The sequence below is a fragment of the Exophiala spinifera genome (assembly GCF_000836115.1).
Source record: "Exophiala spinifera strain CBS 89968 unplaced genomic scaffold supercont1.1, whole genome shotgun sequence".
Lineage (NCBI taxonomy): Eukaryota > Fungi > Ascomycota > Eurotiomycetes > Chaetothyriales > Herpotrichiellaceae > Exophiala > Exophiala spinifera.
This window is the reverse complement of record NW_015622513.1, coordinates 4,115,996-4,137,074: the sequence shown is the minus strand read 5'-3', so window position 1 is coordinate 4,137,074 and position 21,079 is coordinate 4,115,996. Positions and strand designations below refer to the sequence as shown.

General features: G+C 52.1%; 9 protein-coding genes across 9 annotated transcripts; 3 read left to right on the top strand and 6 right to left on the bottom strand.

The window, feature by feature from the left end:
- Positions 1-32: 32 nt before the first annotated feature.
- On the top strand, positions 33-4,489 carry PV08_01515 (uncharacterized protein; the record flags this gene model as incomplete). Its single annotated transcript, XM_016375876.1, has 2 exons — positions 33-3,204; positions 3,264-4,489. 2 exons carry the CDS (start codon positions 33-35, stop codon positions 4,487-4,489), a joined length of 4,398 nt encoding a protein of 1,465 aa, XP_016241152.1.
- Positions 4,490-5,279: 790 nt separating this feature from the next.
- Positions 5,280-5,669, bottom strand: PV08_01514 (uncharacterized protein; the record flags this gene model as incomplete). The annotated part of the gene is made up of 1 exon (XM_016375875.1): positions 5,280-5,669. The coding sequence occupies one exon, from the start codon at positions 5,667-5,669 to the stop codon at positions 5,280-5,282; it is 390 nt and encodes a 129-aa protein (XP_016241151.1).
- A 1,345-nt stretch (positions 5,670-7,014) lies between these two features.
- Positions 7,015-8,215, top strand: PV08_01513 (uncharacterized protein; the record flags this gene model as incomplete). The annotated part of the gene is made up of 2 exons (XM_016375874.1): positions 7,015-7,472; positions 7,612-8,215. 2 exons carry the CDS (start codon positions 7,015-7,017, stop codon positions 8,213-8,215), a joined length of 1,062 nt encoding a protein of 353 aa, XP_016241150.1.
- Positions 8,216-8,384: 169 nt separating this feature from the next.
- On the bottom strand, positions 8,385-9,164 carry PV08_01512 (uncharacterized protein; the record flags this gene model as incomplete). The annotated part of the gene is made up of 1 exon (XM_016375873.1): positions 8,385-9,164. The coding sequence occupies one exon, from the start codon at positions 9,162-9,164 to the stop codon at positions 8,385-8,387; it is 780 nt and encodes a 259-aa protein (XP_016241149.1).
- A 1,313-nt stretch (positions 9,165-10,477) lies between these two features.
- Positions 10,478-12,772, bottom strand: PV08_01511 (uncharacterized protein; the record flags this gene model as incomplete). The annotated part of the gene is made up of 1 exon (XM_016375872.1): positions 10,478-12,772. The coding sequence occupies one exon, from the start codon at positions 12,770-12,772 to the stop codon at positions 10,478-10,480; it is 2,295 nt and encodes a 764-aa protein (XP_016241148.1).
- A 132-nt stretch (positions 12,773-12,904) lies between these two features.
- On the top strand, positions 12,905-13,676 carry PV08_01510 (uncharacterized protein; the record flags this gene model as incomplete). The annotated part of the gene is made up of 2 exons (XM_016375871.1): positions 12,905-13,355; positions 13,426-13,676. The coding sequence occupies 2 exons, from the start codon at positions 12,905-12,907 to the stop codon at positions 13,674-13,676; spliced, it is 702 nt and encodes a 233-aa protein (XP_016241147.1).
- A 749-nt stretch (positions 13,677-14,425) lies between these two features.
- PV08_01509 (uncharacterized protein) lies at positions 14,426-15,963 on the bottom strand (the record flags this gene model as incomplete). The annotated part of the gene is made up of 2 exons (XM_016375870.1): positions 14,426-14,464; positions 14,533-15,963. The coding sequence occupies 2 exons, from the start codon at positions 15,961-15,963 to the stop codon at positions 14,426-14,428; spliced, it is 1,470 nt and encodes a 489-aa protein (XP_016241146.1).
- Positions 15,964-17,526: 1,563 nt separating this feature from the next.
- On the bottom strand, positions 17,527-18,903 carry PV08_01508 (uncharacterized protein; the record flags this gene model as incomplete). The annotated part of the gene is made up of 1 exon (XM_016375869.1): positions 17,527-18,903. The coding sequence occupies one exon, from the start codon at positions 18,901-18,903 to the stop codon at positions 17,527-17,529; it is 1,377 nt and encodes a 458-aa protein (XP_016241145.1).
- Positions 18,904-19,547: 644 nt separating this feature from the next.
- Positions 19,548-20,573, bottom strand: PV08_01507 (uncharacterized protein; the record flags this gene model as incomplete). Its single annotated transcript, XM_016375868.1, has 1 exon — positions 19,548-20,573. One exon carries the CDS (start codon positions 20,571-20,573, stop codon positions 19,548-19,550), a length of 1,026 nt encoding a protein of 341 aa, XP_016241144.1.
- Between the last annotated feature and the right edge of the window lie 506 nt (positions 20,574-21,079).

Genomic DNA, 21,079 nt, shown 5'->3' with positions numbered 1-21,079 from the left:
CCGATACCTCTCGACATCCTCGTCCCTCGGTCATGGTCGGTCGAGATCATGGGGGCGCTACACAAGTCCCGTGGGATTCACACGGCAAAGAAGGCCCGTTACAGACATTAGATGGTGACACAACCACGACAAGAGTTTTTGACGGAACCGCCACACAGAAAGGCCGCGGGGTTGACACAGATGAGTCTCACATCGAGGTATCTCAACTGCCGCAGTCAACTGAGGTAGCTCTTGCTGCGCTCTCTACCCTCCCCACTCCTCTACTCGTTCTCTCCTCTTTGAAGACGGTTATTCTTGCAAACTCGGCCGCAGGCCGATTGCTGGGAGTAGAACAGGATGGCGGGGATACCAACGTGACTGATATCCTTCGTGGTCAGACTCTGTCGCAAATTGGAATAGACATGGTCTCAGAAGGCATTCCGATTTGGGTCAGTTGGGAAAAATTCCTCGACAATTTGGCGGACGGTTTCGAAGCGACAAGTAGACAAAACAGCTCTCCCGGAGAGCTCCTCCCCGGCCTTCCAAGTAGAGCCGATGCTCCTACCGGTTCCCCAGATGCTCGAAGGGCACAACCCCCTCTCCGCAGCAGAACCAAGAAGAGGCCAGACACTGTGGTTGATGTTACCATGTCTTCTCCTAAGAGCGCGCAGCATCACCGTCGTCATCCAGACAAGACCGCTCAAGGTCGAAGACAGGCCGTCCGTGCAAGTTGTCGGATGATAATCAGTATCTGGAGTCTGGAAGGACAACAGTTCTTTACCATGACTTTCACTAGCCTACCCTCCTCTCACCGTCATCATCATCACAACAAACTCCATGCTCAGGCACAATCTGTACATCGCAAGCCTTCTTCCAACTCAGCAGAATCATCGCAATCCTCTCAGTCCCAGACCCCGACTTCATCTGCATCTGGCCCCTCTTCGAATGCGAACACTCCATCCGAGAACTCAAGCACTGGCATGACCTTTCCACCAAATACTACCCTGGCTCAGTGTGATCCATCCTCGGCTCTAACTGACTTCCAGAAGGTTCTCAAAATGAAGAATGCTATGCTAAATGCCGTGGAGATGCCCTTGGTCGCCATGTGGAAGGATGAAAGCGTTGTTATCCCCAATTTGGCTGCGCGCCGATTGTTAAGCATTGACGCCGACCCGACTTCTGATGATTCCTACGATTTTCTTTCCAGATTTAGACCTTGGTCGCCCGATTTCTCGCATGAGCTCTCGGAGAACAACAACCCAATCATCGCTCTCTGCCGCTCACAGTTACCCTTCACCAATTGGCAAATCGGGATGATCAACAAACGTACTGAGAAGAAGTCTATTTTTGACGTAAGTGGTCATCCAGTGTTTGACGAAAGCACCGGGGAATTCCTAGCTGGATTAATAGCTTTCAAAGACGTCACCTCTTACACCGACAAACTTGCTTCTCAGGCTGCAGAGCAGGAAGACTGGTTTCGCCTCATATGTGATATGTTGCCGGTTATTTGCTGGACAACCAGGCCAGACGGGTACAATGACTACTTCTCAAAAAGATGGTACGATTATACTGGCCTCCAGAAGGCCGACACCGAAGGCTTTGATTGGCATGCTCCTTTCCACCCAGACGACAAGGTGGAGGCTTTCCGACTCTGGAAGAATTCTCTTGAGACGGGTCAGAAATTCGAGGTCCAGTATCGTTGCAGAAAAAAGGATGGTGAATGGAGATGGATGCTCGGGAACGCTCTACCTCTACGCGATCACACCACTGGTCTAATTGTCAAATGGTTCGGTAGCTTGACAGACATTCAGGACATCATCGACGCCAAGGTGGCTCAACAAGAAGCTCGACAAAACTTGGTAGATGTCCTTAGACACTCACAGATGAGTGTATGGATTGTCGATCATCGTGAGACTGTCACATTTTGGGAAGGAGATTTCATGACCGGTCACGACGGAGCATCCGAGATTGTGGGAAAGCCCATTGACCAGGCATTCCGTCGCTATGTCAACCAGAATTCGATCACTGAGTTTCGAGAGGCGATACGACGAATTCTGAGAGGCAGATCCGACCTCGAGATTTGTGAAACCGAGCTCAGATCACGATGGTTCCGCTCGAAACTAATCCCACTCAAGGGATCTGGTGAAGGCCGGGGGGAGAACACTATCTCGGGAGTCATTGGCATTGGGTCAGAGGTTACGCAACTGAGACGGAAAGAGTTAGAAAACATCAATCTACTCGCCAACGAGGCCGCCGCAAAGGAAGCGAGTAAAATGAAAAGTAGCTTCCTGGCCAATATGTCTCATGAAATCCGCACTCCGATTGCCGGCGTTCTCGGAATGTCGGAGTTGCTACTTGATACCACGTTGGACGAAGAACAGAGCGAGTTTGCTCAAAACATCCAGCGATCTGCCAACTCGCTGCTGACTGTAATCAATGACATCCTCGATTTCTCCAAGATCGAATCCGGCAGGCTGGATGTTGAAGAAGTGCGATTCAGCTTGAGCGTTGTTCTTCAAGACGTTACCAAGATGCTATCTTATGCTGCCAGGCGAAAGGGTTTAGATTTTAGTAGCGACATCGATCTTGGGCCAGAAGAACGCCTCGTTTTGCTTGGAGATCCAGGTCGAATACGGCAGATCCTCATGAACCTGTTGACCAATAGCATCAAGTTCACATCCGACGGGTACGTCAAAATGAGCACGCACATCATCGACGAAACTGCAGACACTGCCACTGTCGAGTTCTGCGTCGAAGACAGTGGTATTGGCATTGAAGAAGAAGTTAAGAAAAGACTGTTCAAACCCTTCAGCCAAGCAGATTCGAGCACAGCGAGACGTTTTGGGGGAACCGGCCTCGGTTTGACTATATGCAAGAACCTAGTCGAGCTTATGCACGGAAAGATCACATTGGACTCGAATCTGGACGCAGGCACAAAGGCCACGTTCACTATTCCCTTTAAAAAGGTGGAATACAGCGCCAACTCGTCCACGGATCTGCTTGACGTCGCTCTCATCCCAGAAAGGTTGCAGTCAGAATTATCGCTATCCTTAACAGGATCTTCGAGAGATGAAAGTCGTGCTTTGAGCCATGCCTCATCAGCGACAAAGATGAAGTTACCTTTGAGCCTTTCGGCTCATGCACGCTCTGGGACTGATCCTGGAATAGCGGAAGAATCCACTGAGGATATCGACAGGAGGAAGTTTCATATCTTGATAGTGGAGGGTACGTTTTTCTTCCTTTGCATCTCACCCCTCCGTTCAACTTGTACTAACCCGGCGCAGATAACCCGGTGAATCAACAGATTGCTCTCAGATTTATCAGAGCTCTCAATTTTTCTGCGAGTGCAGTCTGGAATGGAAAGGAGGCTCTCGAGTACCTTTTGAAAGCCACGTCTCCCAACCTGACTCCTGAGCAGGCGGAGGATTACCCAATTCCGTCGCTGATCTTCATGGACGTTCAAATGCCTGTTCTGGACGGGTATCATGCCACACACCTGCTTAGACGCCATGCTCCTTTCACTACCATACCAGCCATCGGTCGCATTCCCATTGTGGCAATGACAGCCTCAGCCATTCAAGGTGATAGGGAAAAATGTGAACGGGCTGGTATGGATGATTACATGGCAAAACCTGTCAAACGATCAGCATTGGAGAAGACTATAATTAAATGGATATTATCAGGTCGTGCTAATGGCGACAATCAAACTCGCCCGTCTGAAAATCGTGTGGGCTCTACGAAACCGGTATTCACAGGAGCATCTACAGACCATTCGTCGACATGCTCTGAACACGATATTATTGCCATGGAGCTCTTTGCGCAATGTATCCCGCAACCTGAGGCAGTGGAAGCTGCATCGGCTAACACAGCGGATGTTGCCCGGGCACGCAGGTCTAGTATCTCGAGGGTCATTCTAGAAAGCGAAATCCCAGGTGGCGAGAGTGAAGGTGACCGTACGCGACGGCGAGCCGACGCAGAGGACAAAGCTCGATCTCTCCGCGATGCTAAGCTACTTTTTGCGACTGAGCTTGGTCGCAGCCCAGCCAATATCACCCCTCGAGTTGTGCTGAACAACAAGGAGCTGCCAAACGGAACACCACATTCTCCGGCTATTGGGGACAGTTTCTCTCGCATGGCTTTGACCGAGGAGAATGTCTCTTTATTAAATCACACGCAGGATTTAGATCCCTCTCAAGTTGAAAACGACTGTTCGGAGATTGCAGTGGACGACGAAACTTATACCATGCCTGAGATTCCAGGGCCTCCTCCAGGGCTGGCGGCAACTATTGATCTTGCACATCCGGACACCACCACAGCTGCAGCAGTTCAGTCTCTGCTTGAGACGGCTGACATATCACCTGTTGTAGAGGTGCTACCGTTGACGGTGGCAAGCTCTGGAGAGGACTCACCGAGGAGAAATCGAGTCGACTTTGGAGGCTTGACGGCCGATCGAAGGCATCTAAGCGATTGGAGTAGTAGCACGGCGAAGCCAGATTCGAAAGGCGGGTGAGTATCTACTTTGTGTTGTGCGGGGTCGAATAGAAAATTTCCATGGATTCGGTGGGCTGTACTCTACACATGGTATGGTGGTGAGGTTCTTTCAGTGTTTGGCGTTTGGCGCTGGCCATGAGCTATATGCCGGGGGCATAGATGTTAAGTCTCATTACTTGGGCATCCTGGGTGGATTTACGTTTGGGTCAAGACTCTCGGCCTCCTCGTACTGGAGTTTTTGGTACATACACGAATGACGCAATTACGACTTATGGCCGACTAAGGTATACGACGACGGCATGTAAGCTGGTATTGGGACAAAGATATAAGTGGTGCTACAATTGTCAAGAAGACGAGCTGGTCTCAACCAGCAGAGACAGATCGGTGGGGTGGTAGATTTGTCTGCTCTAAAGGCGGGTCTGGTTAGTAGAAACTGAATACGAAATTGCAATTCCTCGAATTTCTACGAATTGCGACTTGCTTTGGGAAGAGAATCAAAGAGCCGAATTGAATATGTATATGACTAAGGAAGGCACAGACATGGTAATTGAGTTTTTTCGATATAACCCTATCTATACCAAGGTAGGTACTGGAGACCTAGGAGTGGGAAATACATACCCCGTCGAGATCCCAACGCCAGGAAGCATTCGTAAACAAGTCGTAAAATACCCAAGGTAGGTGGATAGGTCGGTAAAAACGTCGAAGACCAATCAATAGTGTAATACTCGTCGTATGGAAAAAGCGAGGAAAATCGCAATGAAGTGGAGAGAGAGAGAGAGAGAGAGAAAAAAAGAAAAAGAAATAGCCGTTCAGAAACCTCCTACGATCATCGCTCGAGGCGGGTACATGTTCATCTTGTCGATGACGTTGGGATCTTTGGCCTTGAGTCTGCGTAGTTCCTTTGCACTTTTGGTGTGCGAGGTAGTATTGTCGTTGTAGTTGTGGTGATCGGACGTCGTTGAGAGGGATCGCCCGGACTGGGATTGGGATTGGGATTGGGATTGGGATCGGTGATGGTCGTTTTTGGCGGCGGCGGCGGTTTTGGTGTTGGTGCTCGCGGTGCTGTGGTGTCTATGAGGGGGGACGTGGCGCGCGCTGTCGCCGTGGCTTTTGAGTTCGCTGTCGTGGGACGCCTCGGGGGACTGAGTGATGCGGATGGGTTGTTGGGTCGGGTCGGGGATGTGGTCGCGGAAACACATTGTGGGAGTGGCCGATGGATACAGGGAGGTGTTTTTGCGTATTTATAAGCGTGTAAGTGTACCGGACACTTTGTCGATTGTTGAGTGTTGATTGTTTTTTTTTGTCTTTGGGTGGTTTTGGTGGTGGTGATGTTGTCGTTGTCAGCGTTGATTGACTGTCTACGAAGAAAAGATGTTCTCGAAGATAAGGTTGCGTAGATAGGTGGACGAGGGACAGTAAGTGGTAATGAAATCAGATGGTATGAGGATGGACCGTATCGATGGGGCGTGATAGTACAGTATTGATGTTATCTACCTGTACATATACATTTGTGTTGGCCCAGGAAATATAAGGTGGGTAGGTAGGTCTAATTATCGATTCCTGCTTTTGACCACTTTAGTCCCCCATCATGGTGACTCTGATCGCGAGGCAGTGAGGCAGTGAGGCAGTGAGGGGTGTCGACTATCAGGGGTGTTCTCAAAATAGGTCATCGATAAAGGAAGAGGAAAAATGATTGATGCCGGATACGAACAAAGGCGAGGCAGATTCCCTCCCCCGCGCCCTCCTCTTCCTCCCGTATGGGCCGTGGAGGGAACGCGTGGGAGGGAGAGGAGGTCAACTGACTCCTACATAAGTCCAGATGGGCCATGCATGGGCCATGGCACAGAGGGCAAAGCCAAGGACGGAACCGAATGCCACACCGTGTTCTGTTTCCAGGTACTCGTACAGTGAGTGCCCTTGAATTAGAAACCGTGCACTGTCTTCGTCCCCGTGGGGAAAAATGTAGGTCCAGTACAAGCTACAAGTAGTATCAAAAGGATAGCCATTGAGTCCCTCTGATCCCCCGTACTCAACAATAGTCCCGCGGGATAATTATCGCTCCGTTCGCTCCGTTGAATCATTTCGACCGTCGTCGTCCGGATAGGGGAGTGGCACCCTCTATTCCCGATCCCGGTTCTCAGGACTACATACATCCTACCATTGGTCTGTTCCGCAGCGTGCTGGACCACCGACCTCATTTCTCCCGTTCACCTCCTGCTGGTGCTCGCTGTCTAACTACTTTCTACGCCTCTTCAGATCTTCTTTCCTGCACGAGCTCGCCGGATTTTACTTTATCTCCAGAACGCCGCCCGCGGACCATGCTCCTCCGCTTGGAATCGCGACCTCTGGGAGCGGACCGTCTACGACCTCCGACCGGAGTGATACGATGGCACCAAGAACAAACCTCCAAGTACGTACAGCACGGGTACAGGTAGATATAAAAAGGACCTGGCCCCCGATGGTCTCTCTATTCATCAGATCCCCTCTCTCTACTATAAGCCATCCTCACTACTCCGTACGGACGACGAGACAACCGCCAAAAAGATGTCCACCGCCTCTCTCCCAACGCCGTTGCCCACCAAGCCACTCGGCACCGATGGACCGATCGTCCCAGCCATGGCCGTCGGCATGATGTCCCTCGGAGGCGCGTACGGGCCCGGCGGCGACGACCCATCGCGCCTCGCGTTCCTCGACGCCCTGTACGCCATTGGGGCCCGACACTGGGACAACGCCGACATCTACGGCGACTCGGAGGATCTGGTCGGCAAATGGATCACGGCGAACCCGGAGAAGCGAAAGGACGTCTTCCTCACGACAAAGTTTGGCTTCACGGGGACCATCACCACGCGGGCCCTCAACAGCGACCCGGCGTACGTCAAAGAGGCGTGTGCGCGGTCCCTCGAGCGGTTGAAGACCGACTACATCGATCTGTACTACTGTCACCGCGTCGACGGCAAGACGCCGATTGAAGAGACGGTCAAGGCCATGGTCGAGCTCAAGAAGTAAGTCACGATAAGAAGAAAGGGATGTCCCGTGGGGTCGTGATAATCCAAAGAGCAAAAGAGCTCGAACTTGGAAAAAAAAAGATATTTGTTTATGTCCGTCAACAATGAAGCTAATTCCTTCTTTGTGCCGAAACAGTCAAGGCAAAATCAAATACATCGGCCTGTCCGAGGTGACGGCGTCGACCATACGCCGAGCACATGCCGTCCACCCCATCACGGCCCTACAGATCGAGTACTCGCCGTGGGCGCTCGACATTGAAACCATCTCCGGGCCCGGAGCGGGACCACCCTCGATCCTCGACACTTGCAAGGAACTAGGCATCGCCGTCGTCGCCTACTCGCCTCTCGGCCGCGGCTTCCTGACCGGCGCCATCAAGTCCCCAGCCGACGTCGCAGGCGACTGGCGCAAGATGCTCCCGCGCTTCCAGCCCGAGAACTTTGACAAGAACTTCGAGCTGGTCCGGAAGATCGAGGAGATCGCGCGCAGCAAAGGCGTCACGCCGAGCCAGCTTGTCCTGGCGTTCCTCCTGGCGCAGTGGGACGGCGTGCATCCGTTGTTCGGCACAAAGAGTGTCGACCGCGCAGAGGAGAACCTAGCCGCCCTGTCGGTGAAGCTGACCGACGACGAGATCAGGGCCGTGCGAAAGGCCTGTGACGACTGTGTCATTACTGGCTCGAGGTATCCTGAAGGAGCGACGTTGCTGTTGCTAGGCGAGACACCAGAGTTGAAGAAAGCTTGATGATTCTTGCCGTGCTTGAAGGGCCATCCAGGCTATGGAGGTGAAGTACCAAGTTGGAAAACTCCGAGTTTGACACCGCTCCCTAACCTACATATGTATGTATGCACGTATGTATACACGTCTATATACACATACCGGGTAACCATAAAAAAAACCAAGTTAAGCCTCATCATCTGCCTTGGTCAAGCAACTCCTCTGCTCTCTTTGCAAACTCCTTCATGGCAAACGCCTGAATTTTCGGGCCAACACTGATTCTGGCGACGCCAATCTCCGCCAACTCCTTGACACTCAGCCCGTGGAAGAACAGGTACGACACACTCAGTCGGCCGTCGAACTCTTGGACCATTCTCTCCACCTCGGCTCGACTCACACCGCGCCGGCCGCCTCCCCACACAAAGACGGTGGTGGCTCCGGCGTCCAAGTACCTCTTTCCCCGTGCGATGACCTCGTCCACGCCCCCGCCGCGGACCAGCGTGTCGCAGCGGGCGTTGACCACGAAATTGGGGACGCCGAGATCTCTGGCGGTCTTCAAGGCGAGCGTGATGCGTTCCACGGCGACGTCGACGGGGTACATCTGCTGTGCGTCCTTGTCACAGTCCTCGAGGTTGATGCCAACGACCCCCGCCTGCACGATCGACGTGACGGCTTCGGCCAGTCTGTCTCCGTAGCCGTCTTGCAGGTCCGCCGAGAGCGGTTTGTCGTGCCGCGCCGCGACCTTGGCCACGACCCGGACGGCCCTCAGGTTCTGCTCGAGAGTCAGCTCGTCGTCCTCGGTCCCAGCGGCCTTCGCGACGGCGTATGAAGCCGTAGCCAAGGCCGCGCACGATGCGAGCGGTGCGACGACCGAGGCCGAAGCGCCATCGTACACGTTGGCCAGGACGACCGGTTTACCAGGACGATGGAGATTCTGGAAAACGGTGGCTACGTCGTTGAGTTTTTCTGATGCCATGTCTCTCCGGACGGATGAATGCGAGCTCTCTCTCTCAAAACGGATGGCAATAACTCTGTGTGTGGTTGTCTTTTGAGGCCGAGCTCGGTGGGGGGTTTCCTTGAAGCGGGTGTCGTCGTTTCCTGGACGCCAACCAGGCGGGTTGAAACTCTGGACGCTGTTCGACCGGGGGTCGGTTTGATCTCGGTACGTGCTATCTGCCCTCTTGTAACTCAAAAGACGGGGGTTTCTTTCATGCTCAAGGACAAATCAAATAGAAATCCCGGGTCCCATGTAGTCATGTATACTGGTGGAGGGGGTCCTGGGAGGAGGAGGAGGAGGAGGAGGAGGAGGAGGAGGAGTGAGTAGTCTTTCCCCAATCACAAAGGGGAAATGTACTGTACGTTCCAGGCATACTACAAGCGGCTGGACGCGAAGGTTCGTATCGCCTTCGTATTCATGCCGGCCGGCGGCGTCGTTCCTCGCAAATTGTCACAAGGCGTAAATCATATTTCTCTGAACAAATAGGCCTGGTGTTTTGAAAGGCTAATTGAAGAACTGCGGGACTCTCTCCCCCTGCGAATAATAGGAGGAATGAAGAGGATGGGATGTTTTTGGCTTTGGTTTGTGGCAAGGCTTTCCCACTCCACAGTCTCAGATATGCGTGGACTGTCCAAGGTCGAATCCTCGGATCACACCAGACGAGTTGCCGATGTCGTTAACCCTCAAAGTTGTCTTGGAATCCGGTCGTCCTCGTCTGCAGATGGGGTTGTCGCTCTAGAAGTGACCAATAGCTCTCTCTCACCGAGGCCGTTCCTTCACAGTACAATGTGTCATAGTCACTCCCAATCGTCGCACTACATCGAAGTCGGTCGGCACGCTTCTCGTGGCGCTCTTGCCGCCGCCGCCTCCGCCTGCTGGCACAATATCAGGGACACGTCGTAGAATTGCAACTGTTATCAGGCTCACGTGTGGTGTGAGCTTCATATCACGCCGTAAGGAAACAATAAGAGCTTCAATACTACAATACATTGAATTGAGACCTCTGATTCATCGAGGGCCGTCGATTCAAGAACCTACCATCCGTAATCGGTCTCTGGTACAATCCAATAACAACGCCGGTGCTTGATGGTGTCATCTTTTCGTGCAATAATGTGTTTTACAGTGGACATAAACTGATAACTGCAAGCTCTCCCGTAAGAATATCAATTGTGGTTCTCGCCGTCCGAGTCACGTCGTGCGAACTCCCTGAAACCCCAATGCGTAAGTGAAACCAACTCCAAGTCACACCGTTATGGCGCCAACTTTTGTTCCCATGCCTCGCGATGCAAAATTCAGTCATCATCCTCGTCTCCGCCGAGACCGGCGTTCTTCTTCATCATGGCCACGTCGTCCTTGAGATCTTGAATCTTACGTGCCAGCTTCTTCTTCAAGATTGCGTTCTGAGTCTTCTTAAGTAGCTCAGTCTGTTCGGCGATCTTCTGCTGCATGTCTTCAATCCGATCCTTGACCTGCTGTAGGTTGTCATCGCCCTCCTTGTCGGCATCGTCAAGATCTCCGTCTTCATCACCACCTTCGTCATCATCGCTATCAGATGATTGGTCGACGGCAGACGCTGGCGTGTGTGCCACCGTAGCTGAAGGAGATGCCGAGGTGCTTGTAACCGGGAACGACGAGTCACCGGCTTCAGGAGGGTGTAGGGTGCTTTGGGCCTGTGCAGACGTTTCTGGTTCTGGAGCGTCGTCGTCCGCGAACATACGCTCGAACTCGTCGACCTCATCTTGTCCGATATCTTCAACCGGTGTCTCGGTAAGCATTGGCGTGTCGAAAACAGCGGTGTGGTGGCCATTTTGTGGTGCGAAGTAGTCGTCGGGTTCCTCGTCCTCTTCAGCTTCGGCGTCCTCATCTTCTCCCAGCCCGGAGCTGTATCGCTCTTCGTCGAGGCGAGGATCATGGTCAAGAAGCTGATATCGCACCGATTTCGCAGCCTTGTCGGCCTCGAGCAGTGCCTTGACACGCCGCTCCACCGACTCGATATCGTCGACTCTGGTCCTCTTCGTTCTTGCGAATCGTCTCTTTCTCACCCATTTCATCGGGGCGGTAATACCGTGGGCATATTGATAATTCTTGGGATCGACATCTTCGGGGAGGGGATAATTCCTCGCCTCTTCATCGGTATTGCAACGTCCCAACACCAACAACATTTGGCAGACATCAATGCTCTTGATCCACCCCTTCTTGTCCCATGACTTCATGCCCTCGATGATACACGGCAAGTCCACCATGGTAATAGCATACTGATTGCCTCTAATAATCATAATACCTCTCCTACCAAGCGTATCCAGCATTCTCATCTTGACATCGGCACCGCCTTTGGACCTGGGTAGATGTACTGTTCCCTCCTCAATAGCCTTGCGAAGATAGTCGCAGTCAGGTCCCGGCTGCATACGAAGAATGAATCCCTCGTGTATCATAGGGTCATTCTCTTTCTCGTCGAGTTCTGAATCATATCCAACGCCGATAGGTCGTTTCGGGATTTTTCCTTTCGCTTTTAACTTGACTGTCGTTGCCGTCGCGGGCTTTGCTGGGCCAGCAGGAACGGAGGGTGTTTTGAGAGTGAGTTTCGGTATGGGCGCTGGTCTGGGCTTGGTCGGCTGTGCAGTTGATTCATCTTCCGAATCAGCGGCTTTGCTCACTCGCTTCCGTTTCTTTTGTGATGAAGAGGCTGGGGTAGAGACGATGACTGTGTCTGAAGGTGAAGGCTTGGGAGCATTTGCAGAACCAGCTGATGGTCCGCCGAGTTTGAGTTTGATGGAGGGTGTACGAATGGCACTCGTCGGTGCCGGTGTTTGCACTGGCGGTTGAGATCCTGCGTGCGGAAGTTGGGGCTTGCTCAGCTTCAGTTTGAGCTGCGGACGTTGGCCGCTCTTCTCGGGGGCCTCAGACATGTCGGTGTCGTTGGTGATGTCGCTGGCAACGTCGCTGGCTTCGGTGGCCTGGTCGGCGTCGTAGAGTCGAAGAAAGCTGGATGGCGAGTGCGAAATCAGGCAGTCAGGGTCATGATCGATGGCGCCAGGTGCAAGCCGAGACCCATTCAGCTCTGCGGTCGGATCGAAGGACACGACTTCGACAACTGGATTGATTTTCACCTTTTTGGCTGGTGTGGACGATACACGTTCGCGCAGACGCTTGCGCTCTCCGGGAGGCACGAGCGTGGACTTTGCTGGCTCCAGATGCTGCTCATAAGGCGGCGGGTGTCGTAGCCTGGCGCGCCTAACGTTAGTGCGCCTAGATTTGCCCTCTCCATCCCCGGCAGACTCATCGGCGGCGTTAATGGTGGGGTCGCTGGTCCAGGCGGATTCCTCGGCGGCGGGTGTCACATTCTGATCTTCATCGTGGCCCGATGGATTGTTGTCATTCTTCTCAACCTTGACGGCGCATGGATTAAACACCTTGGAAGCAGCTGGAAATCGCGCCAACTTCGTAGGGTCGAGTTTCAAAGTCAAGAAAGAAGTTGCTGGCGTTTCTTCCAGTGGTTCTATCTTTCCATTCTTCAAGATCTCGACGGGTCGAAGCCGGGGGAACTGCGCAGCCACGGGTTTACGTTGTTGTTTTTTGCGACCGGCCATCGCGACGACCGACGACCAGGTGAAGGAAATGTACGCGTAAGCTCTGGTTTTTTGCAATTTGGGTATCCGGGTACTTTTACAATGTGTCTCTTTTACTCCTCCTGAACCGATCTTTCAGCGAAGACAAGCAGGATGACTTCGGCGGATTTGCACACGGCGCTGTTGCGGCCAGCGGTGATTCAAATCCTGAGGGCAGCGGGCTTTGGATACGCCAAACCGGCCGTGATAGACACGCTCACCGACCTTGCAGCGAGGTACCTGTTACTTCTGAGCACGTCAACCGCTCAAAACGCCTTCAATACGCACAATACGTTTGTCGCCACGGTCCAGGACGTGAGGCTCGCGCTAAGTCAAGCGGGCGCTCTAACTCCGCAGATGAGCACGGTCGAGGAAGGACTGAAGGAGGACGTGGAGGTCGATGGTGTGAGGATCCCGTTCGAAGACCTTCGCGGCGTCCAGGGATTCGTAAATTGGGCCCAAGGACCCGTCAACAAGGAGATCAGGAGGATTGCGGGATTCGGAGACGATGCCAACGTCGAGGAAATCGCGGCTGGTCTTGATGACAAGGAAGACTATCTCACAGGTCAGTTTGCAGTTGTGTCAACATCCCGCCGAGAGTGTGTGACGCGCAAGTGAACTAACCTGTGATGCAGCGCTGAAAAAGAAGCACAGCAAGACTGGTGAGGAATCGCGCTATCAAGGCACCGTCCTGGGCAAAGACAATGAGCTACAGTCTGTGGCAATAGTCGGAGGCCCAGCGGCGTCGCTCTCTGAATGGGCGCAAAAGTCCTTCTCGCGACGAGAAGCTTTCGATCCTAAAGAGGCCGCCAGCCCTGCAACTTCAGGCATTAGTAGTGCCCCTCTGACACCTATCGACGACGACTTGTCCATGTCCTTTGTCTAGTTAGCTGCTGGTCTGATGTCCGAGCCCTTCCGCCGAGCCCAGTGCGCTTGGATGGATAGACAGTATTCTCGGGACAGTGCGACACCCAAAATACCGTCTTTGCGAGCAGATTCTCAGCAAATATTTTATCTGGCGCGCCAGCTACAGCTACGTGTCTCGTTCCACCACAACGCTTGCAGAATCAGAGACGTACGGCCTACCTACCGAGACAGAAACATCTCCAGACTCAGGTCGACAATGGACATTTCAAAGATCAGCATCTCAATCTGTAATCTGAGATGAAAGAATACTTCAAAAATGGTTTAGTCTTTCTAGCAGCCGCTTTGACAAACCCTACGTGTATCATGGATGCCATGCATGGAAACGAGGAGAAAGACGGGAACAACCGGTATCCAGGGAATCACTCTTCATAATCAATTTAGAATGCGACATCGCAGAAACAATCACTAGCGACCGCATAGGCATGTTCAGTGCGTTTGAATCAAGACAAATCACGTGGAATTGGTGTATCATATTAAGTCCTCCGCTGCTGGAGGGAAAGGAAGAAAAAGAAGAAGGATCAACTAGGAGTGACTCAAGCAGCCCTCTGACAACAAAGCCGTGTCATTGGGAGCGTCATTGGGAGCGTCATTGGGAGCCATACTGCAAACATCTCAATCTGGAAAAATACCCAACCCACTCCATTATCATCACAGCCATCATCTCCATTCCCATGCAATCTTCACGTCGGGAAAGTACTCGCCACCGAATCAGAGGACAAGGAACATCCTCTCCATCTGAGCCCTCACCTAGCATAAAGAAATTTAGCAAACACACAATCACACAAACTGTTCAGAACTTCAAGCGGTAGACTTACCCAAGACGTGCCCTCTCGTTTCCTCTGCCCAGGATCACCATCATGGTGACCATCTGCGTCGTCACCTTGCGGGCCGTTGTTCTCGCGTCTTCTCTGTTCTTCCCTCTTAACCCATCGCCGACGGGGCCTTCCCTCGGCTCGATGAGGCTGAACCAAGGGGTGCCAGGTCGCCGAGGTACTGTTTACCCCACTATCTCCGCTACCGCTACCGCTGGCTGACACGAATGAGGTCGTAAACGTGGTTGCTTCCATTGATGTCATGCTCCAGCCCGTGCCGTTGGTGGAATTCGTGGTGATGGTCGGCGCCGCAGTCTCTGAGGCGAGCCACGGAGCGTTACTGCTAGCGCAGAATGCCACTGTGGCGTTGGTGTCACAAATGGTCGAGGCGTTCGGACTCAGGGATGTTGAACCAGCTGCGCTCGACCAGGAGGTCGTACTGTTATTTGAGCTAGCAGTGATGGCTGGAGATTCTGTGGCCAAAGTGGACTTCGTGGTTCTTAAAGTCGACGTTGGCGATGTCGTGAAATTAGACTCCGGACTCAATCCTGTACTGTTGGTGGTCGAAGGGAAGGTCGTTGTAACTGAGATGTTCCAAGAAGAGCTCGTTATGGTAGGACTAGCAAGAGAAACTGAGCCATTCTCACTCGTGGCCGTGGCTTGGAACGAAATGTTATATTGTGATAAAGCAGTAAGGATTCCTGCCGTCATGTTCCAATCCAGCCAACCTGAAGCAGTCGTCAAGCTGGATACAGAAGCCGTTGTACTGTTGCTCCAGAATGCGGAAGAGCTAGTCATGGCCTCATTTGACGACGAGTTCGAGGATGGTCCTGCACCCGTAGCACTTGGACCAGTCGTCAACGCGCCAGAGACTTCCGAGCTCAACGTCGAGTTCCACGAAGATGAGGTGCTAGAGGAATTGAAATCGGCACTCGTAGAGGACGACGTGGGTGGTGACACAGTCAATATAGTGCTACCGTTGAGGGGGCCCACCTCCCTCGAAGACGTGGGACTGAAGCTAACCCTGGTCAATGAGGCCGTCTGTACAGCACCGGTGTTTGAGCCAACCGCAATAGTTACGATCGTCATTATCGAAAGTGACGAGGAGACTGTTGCATTATTGAGGGATGACGACGTCTCGCTTGCGGCTTCTGAGGACTCTGGTACAAATACTGTCGCTACGACCGACTCAGGCGGAGGTGTGAAGTCGATAGTTAGGACCGTGAAGACTCGGCCGCTGTGACTGGCCGATGAACTTGAAGTCACGAGAGAAGTGTTGCCCCAGGGAGGAGCCTCACCGCTTGTCAAGGGTGCGTTGGGCCCCAAGCAGCTTGAGCCTGAAAGGAAGTGGCACGACGAGTCAAAAGCTGTCGAAGAGAAAGATAGTAGCCGAGTAGAGCCAACTCCTGCCGTCTCCGTAACATTCACAGCCATGGTAGCCGCACTATCTTCGCTAGAAGAAGTTGAAGTGCTTGCTGTATAGTCCGAGTTATTGGAGGGCGCCGATGAAGGCGTTGAAGTCTGCTCCGGACCAAAGGTAACCTGCGCGGTTTCATTGGATGTGGCATTGGCTGTGAGAGATTGATTCGATGGAGGCCAGTACGGCCTTGAGGAGTTCGGATATCCTGGGGAAGTTGCGCAGGGGAAGCCGTGATTTTCGTCGCAGTACGGAACGGGAGGCGGGGTGATGATAGGTCCAACGGTCGTTCCAGGAGGAACAGTTTCTCTTCCAAACTGCTGGGTCTCGTTTCCTTGGTATATTGGGCCAGAGGTTTCATTAACACAACGACGCAAAAGCGGACCGTGAGCCACTAGTTCTCGATCAGTACGCCCATGGCTCCTCACAAGTCAATTTCAGCACCAACCTCCCTGGGGTATTCCATAGCTCAGCACCAGGCGAGCGAATGCTGTAAGAAGAAAGAGTAACGAGCGGCTCATTTTGGAAGTCAATCCCAGACAGCACAAGATGATGAGATTCATCAAGTCGAACAGTACCAGACCTACATCTGTGGATGCTTTATACCAGCCTTGCCTTTCGATCTCAGCTCAAAACCAGTCATCTCCGCATTTTGTAGCAGACTGTCTGCACCACGGCTACGACGAAGCCGGTGTTGAACTAGGCCTGCCACACTCATCTCAGTCAGGCGCAACTTCTCCTGGGCTTTTGGCCCTTGGTGGGTCCTGTGCATTCCAAAGACCGTTCTCTGATTCCTGTCATATTCACCATGGCTGCATACTTGACTCCTAGTCGTGCAAGGTGCAATTACACTTGCCGAAATCTCAAGCTTGGATGGAAATAAATGCATCTGGCCGATGGCTCCATGGCCGTCTGTTTAAATAAAGGCCGTGTATATTGCGCGTGGGGCTGAAATCTTCACTCGTGGCGTGAGCAAAACCGTGAATCTCGTTCTTTGTCGACTCGACCGTAGGCAGCCGTCCAAAAACCCCTCGAAAAGATGTCTTGAAGTCGGCAAGTAGCATCCCAGTGCGAATGCTTCCCATCGGGCCGTGGCATCGGTTTAGACCCGTTGCGATTGTAACTAAGTTAGTGTCGTACAATCAGAGATAAAACATTTCAAGCAGCCGTCAGAGGTCACTTGGTTGCGAAAGTGGCAATTTACTTCTTACTGTCAATGATGGAATTCCCCTGTATTCAGTCAATGATCCGTGCAAATGAACGGATGCTATGGGAAGAGTTCGATAAAGTGAAGATCTTCCGTGTGTTGGCTGTGAGGATGTTATCCGTACGACTCAGACTTGAAATAGCGCAGAGTAACTTCGGCCGAGCCTGGTGGTACAAAGTTGTGGTAGGTGCAGATGCCCGATGGTATGCAGATCTGACAGATTTCATGCCCTGAGATGCAGCCCGCTATACATAGGTGCATAAATGGCTAGAGTTGATATCACTTGAAGATGTCTCCCGAGACAGCCTTGTGATTTGATGCTTCAGAAACCTTGAGTCCAGGGTGTAGCTGTGTACCTGCATCTCAAGTATCACTAAAATTGTGTCTGTGTCATGGTTGCCACACTTGTGTCTATGGGAGCCTGTGATGGAACAATATACCCACCTTCGATCTGGGTTGAGCCGTCCTTAAACGAGGTTTCAACAATGTTCGAGATGGTGTCGGCCAGAGATGATATTGCCTGAGAAGAGTCCGCTCCACTACGAAGCGTAGAGCGGTCGTAACAGTGCAGTGCAAAAGTATATCGCTTATTCTGCAAAAACCATCGTGCCAAGCGCAGTTTTCCGGACGCCCGCTCGATGCCTTGAAAATTTGAAGGCGATTGATCTGTGAATTTGTTGTTACAGATACCCGATATTGACTCGATCCTGCACATGATGTTACTGATCTGGGCATCCAGGGATAGATCATGCAATCGTTGTCGCTGGAGACCTAGTAAGTTGTACTCCAACTCTGCAAGCCTCGCGAGGATAGAGTCCGGACCATAGAGACATTTCCATGTGTCAAGCACTTGGCCCATTATTTTTTTCCCCTCCTCAACTTGGCCTGTACGTGCATAAAATTGAGATCGACCAAACTGGTGCACGAGCGTTTGGTAGGCTGTCTTGCCAAAGGTTCGGCCAAGAGAATCCGTAATGCATTTGAAGACAACCTCCGTAACATGACTTCGTAATTCTCCAACAAACTCCATATTCAGTAGGATCGTGAAAGGGTGGTCGGAACCGAGAATGAGGGACGTCATTTCAGCAACATGTGTCTTGATCTTTGAATGTAGTGCAGAGGAATTTGGCATGCTCAAGCCATAAGCGAGCTCGGCGAGCGAGAAAAGTAATTCTGGGTGGATTTCTTGAAGGAGACGTGGGAAGGTGTCCAATGTCACCTTCAAAACTGCAAAGGCTGCGTTCACCTTGTTGAGATCAAGAAGATCGGAGACGATGTAAAATGTTTCTCGAAAGAGTTCCAGTTTGTTGTCCATGTCGAGAAGGCCGGAATCGTGTTCCATAAGGGATGACCAACGGCAATTGTATTGTCCCACCATCCAATCCAAAGAGATCCTAAGGACAGCTTCAATCTTCAGGTCGTCAGCTACAGACTTTATCGTTGTTGGCGCGGTACATCTCCAGGGGGGCGCGGAAACTCCAGCATTATCTATTCTCGGTCTCTCCGGGGCCGTCGACATTGTGCTGGTGAGGTCAGGTCTTCGGCGTGTTACCATCATTCGGCCTTGAGAGACAGGTTCGTCTTTAACCAAGTCAGCATCGCCGTCCGTTCTCGATCGCGAAGCCTTTTGATAGTGTCGACAGCCTGTCAGACGTTTCCTTCGGTGATAAACGGTTGCAGCATGTTGCCGGGCTCGAGCTTTACTATGGTCCGACACATCCTGCACATTGATGAATATGATGCTGGTCATATTGGCTTGACGTTGAGGGTTAGAGCGTACTCGCATTCGGTGAACTCCCTGCCTATTATAAAGCGTAGGAGGCTGCGACCATCTTCGCTGATAGGCAATGCTGGAAAGAATGCTGGTAAATGTTATTCGATCCAGCGGTTCGTTGCAGTTTCGGAGGCACGAGGGAACACCAAGGGACAAAAGAGTTGCAGGCGTCTGATTACTGATTCTGTGAAGGTCGAAGCATCTTGGCTCTCGTATTCGGGCTTTCCGGTGCACATGGCAAAGAGGGGGTATTTTCGTGTTGGGCAGCTGGATACGAAAGCAGCTCCAGATTATCCTGGTGTGTGGTTCTTACCAACCAATGGGATCCTGGATGAACAATACCGAAAGCTGCAAGTTAATCCTCACGGCGCAGGACAGCTGAGGACGAGAGGAAGATCACTATGCCAGGCTACTTTTCGTAATCAATAGTTTTTGAAATATCCTGAAATTGAAACTTTGAAGGGCGCCATTAAGACCTCACTGCAGTAGTAACCTGAACATGTTATCCGTTAAAACATCCCATTCGTTTACAGACCGCACTGCGCCTATTTATGCATCATCTCTTACTTCCTTTCCTCTACAGCTCTCAGAGCGGAGATCCAGGCTTCTATCGACCAAGATCATGTCAAAGGGATAGGAATCGGGCCCGCAAGCGTCGCTTTTGTCAGATCGTCAATATTCGTTGCCGTATTCTGATTTGTGAGTGCTGCAAATGCCATCCCAAACATGTTTGGCTGGACATCGGCATGTAAATCACCATTGGCGTCGGTGGTCACTGGTGTGTAGGCGGGGACATTGTCCTGGTTGACCCATGCCATATACAAAGGTATGTCTTTGTTCCAGCCCTGCGGCATCATCGTAGGCTGCCCTACCCGGAAAACCAGCTCTCCCGGAGCATTTGGAGTAGCAAAAGAGGGACCACCGTAGCCGACAATACCAAGGTCAGGAAATACGGGCAGGGAAGTGATCGATTGAGGTAAATTCTTGCACGATCCGCCGACCACAAAGTCGAGGGCGAGGTTGTAAGCCCAGATCCCGCTGATAGGTGTTTCGAATGTTGTTGGATTGGGGATTTCACCAGCCGTTATGCGGAAGAAGGCATCATGGCGTGACTCGACTGGTAGAATAGAACCAACAGTCGCTTCAAGACCCGGATCGGTTGTCGAGAGTGCGCTTTGCAGCCCAATCAAGGCTCCGATGCCCACACTAGTGATGATGTTTCCCAAAGCAAAGAAGCTGGTCTCATCTGTAACCGGAAAGTTGTACTCGCATGGCAGAATATCTTGAGCCCCAGTGCCAGTCAGAAGTCCTACTATTGATGCAACGTGGACCTCTTCCTGTGCAGCAATATGGGAAACAACGTTGAAGTTGCTAACACCATTCGTCGTACCACCACTGCCCCATCGTGTGAAGTTCATGAGCCCTTCTTGGAAAAATGCAGACTCTAGATTTTCCAGGAAGTTTGCGACCTGGAAGTTGTTGATAGCATTCTGAGAGAGCTTCGGAGTCCCAGGTTGATTCGGCAGACCACCACCAGCTTGCTGTGTGATCTGAGGGGGCAACGCAGTTCCTGTAACAAATGCAGGTACAGCGAAAGCTGACTTGGCGAAGAAGGATAGAGCAATCGACACAATTAAAGGATACATCGCGACTGAGGCAGTACGAAGAGAACTGGGAAGGACAAGAAGGGTAGAGCAAAACAGAGGAGCGAGCAAAATGCAGAGGCGTCACTAGAATTATACTGTAATGTAGACTTACAAGTGAGATTCGGGGCCAATTGTGCCTGGCCAGTTTTGGCGCCGTAAGCACTATCCATGTCGCGAAACATGCAAATGAGGCTCACCATGCCTTGACCGACCGGGGTTAGCAAGGGCCGCAACGACATGTCACAGCATACGAAGTTCTGGAGATGAAAGCAGTCCCGGGGCACTGTCAACACTGCCGAAGTGATTCCACTCTGGTACGTGTCTTGACTCTTGAGTCGTCGTCCATCCTGATCCGATATCCAAAAGCTGAATGGTAAGGGGGCTAGCTTGACGGGGACAATTCGAGCCCAGCGGGCCCGCGGCCACCGAAAACACGAAGCGAGGTGGCTTTGAGCATTTGAGGGAGGAGGCCTGATGGATACAAGCTTCGATAAGCACTGGGAACT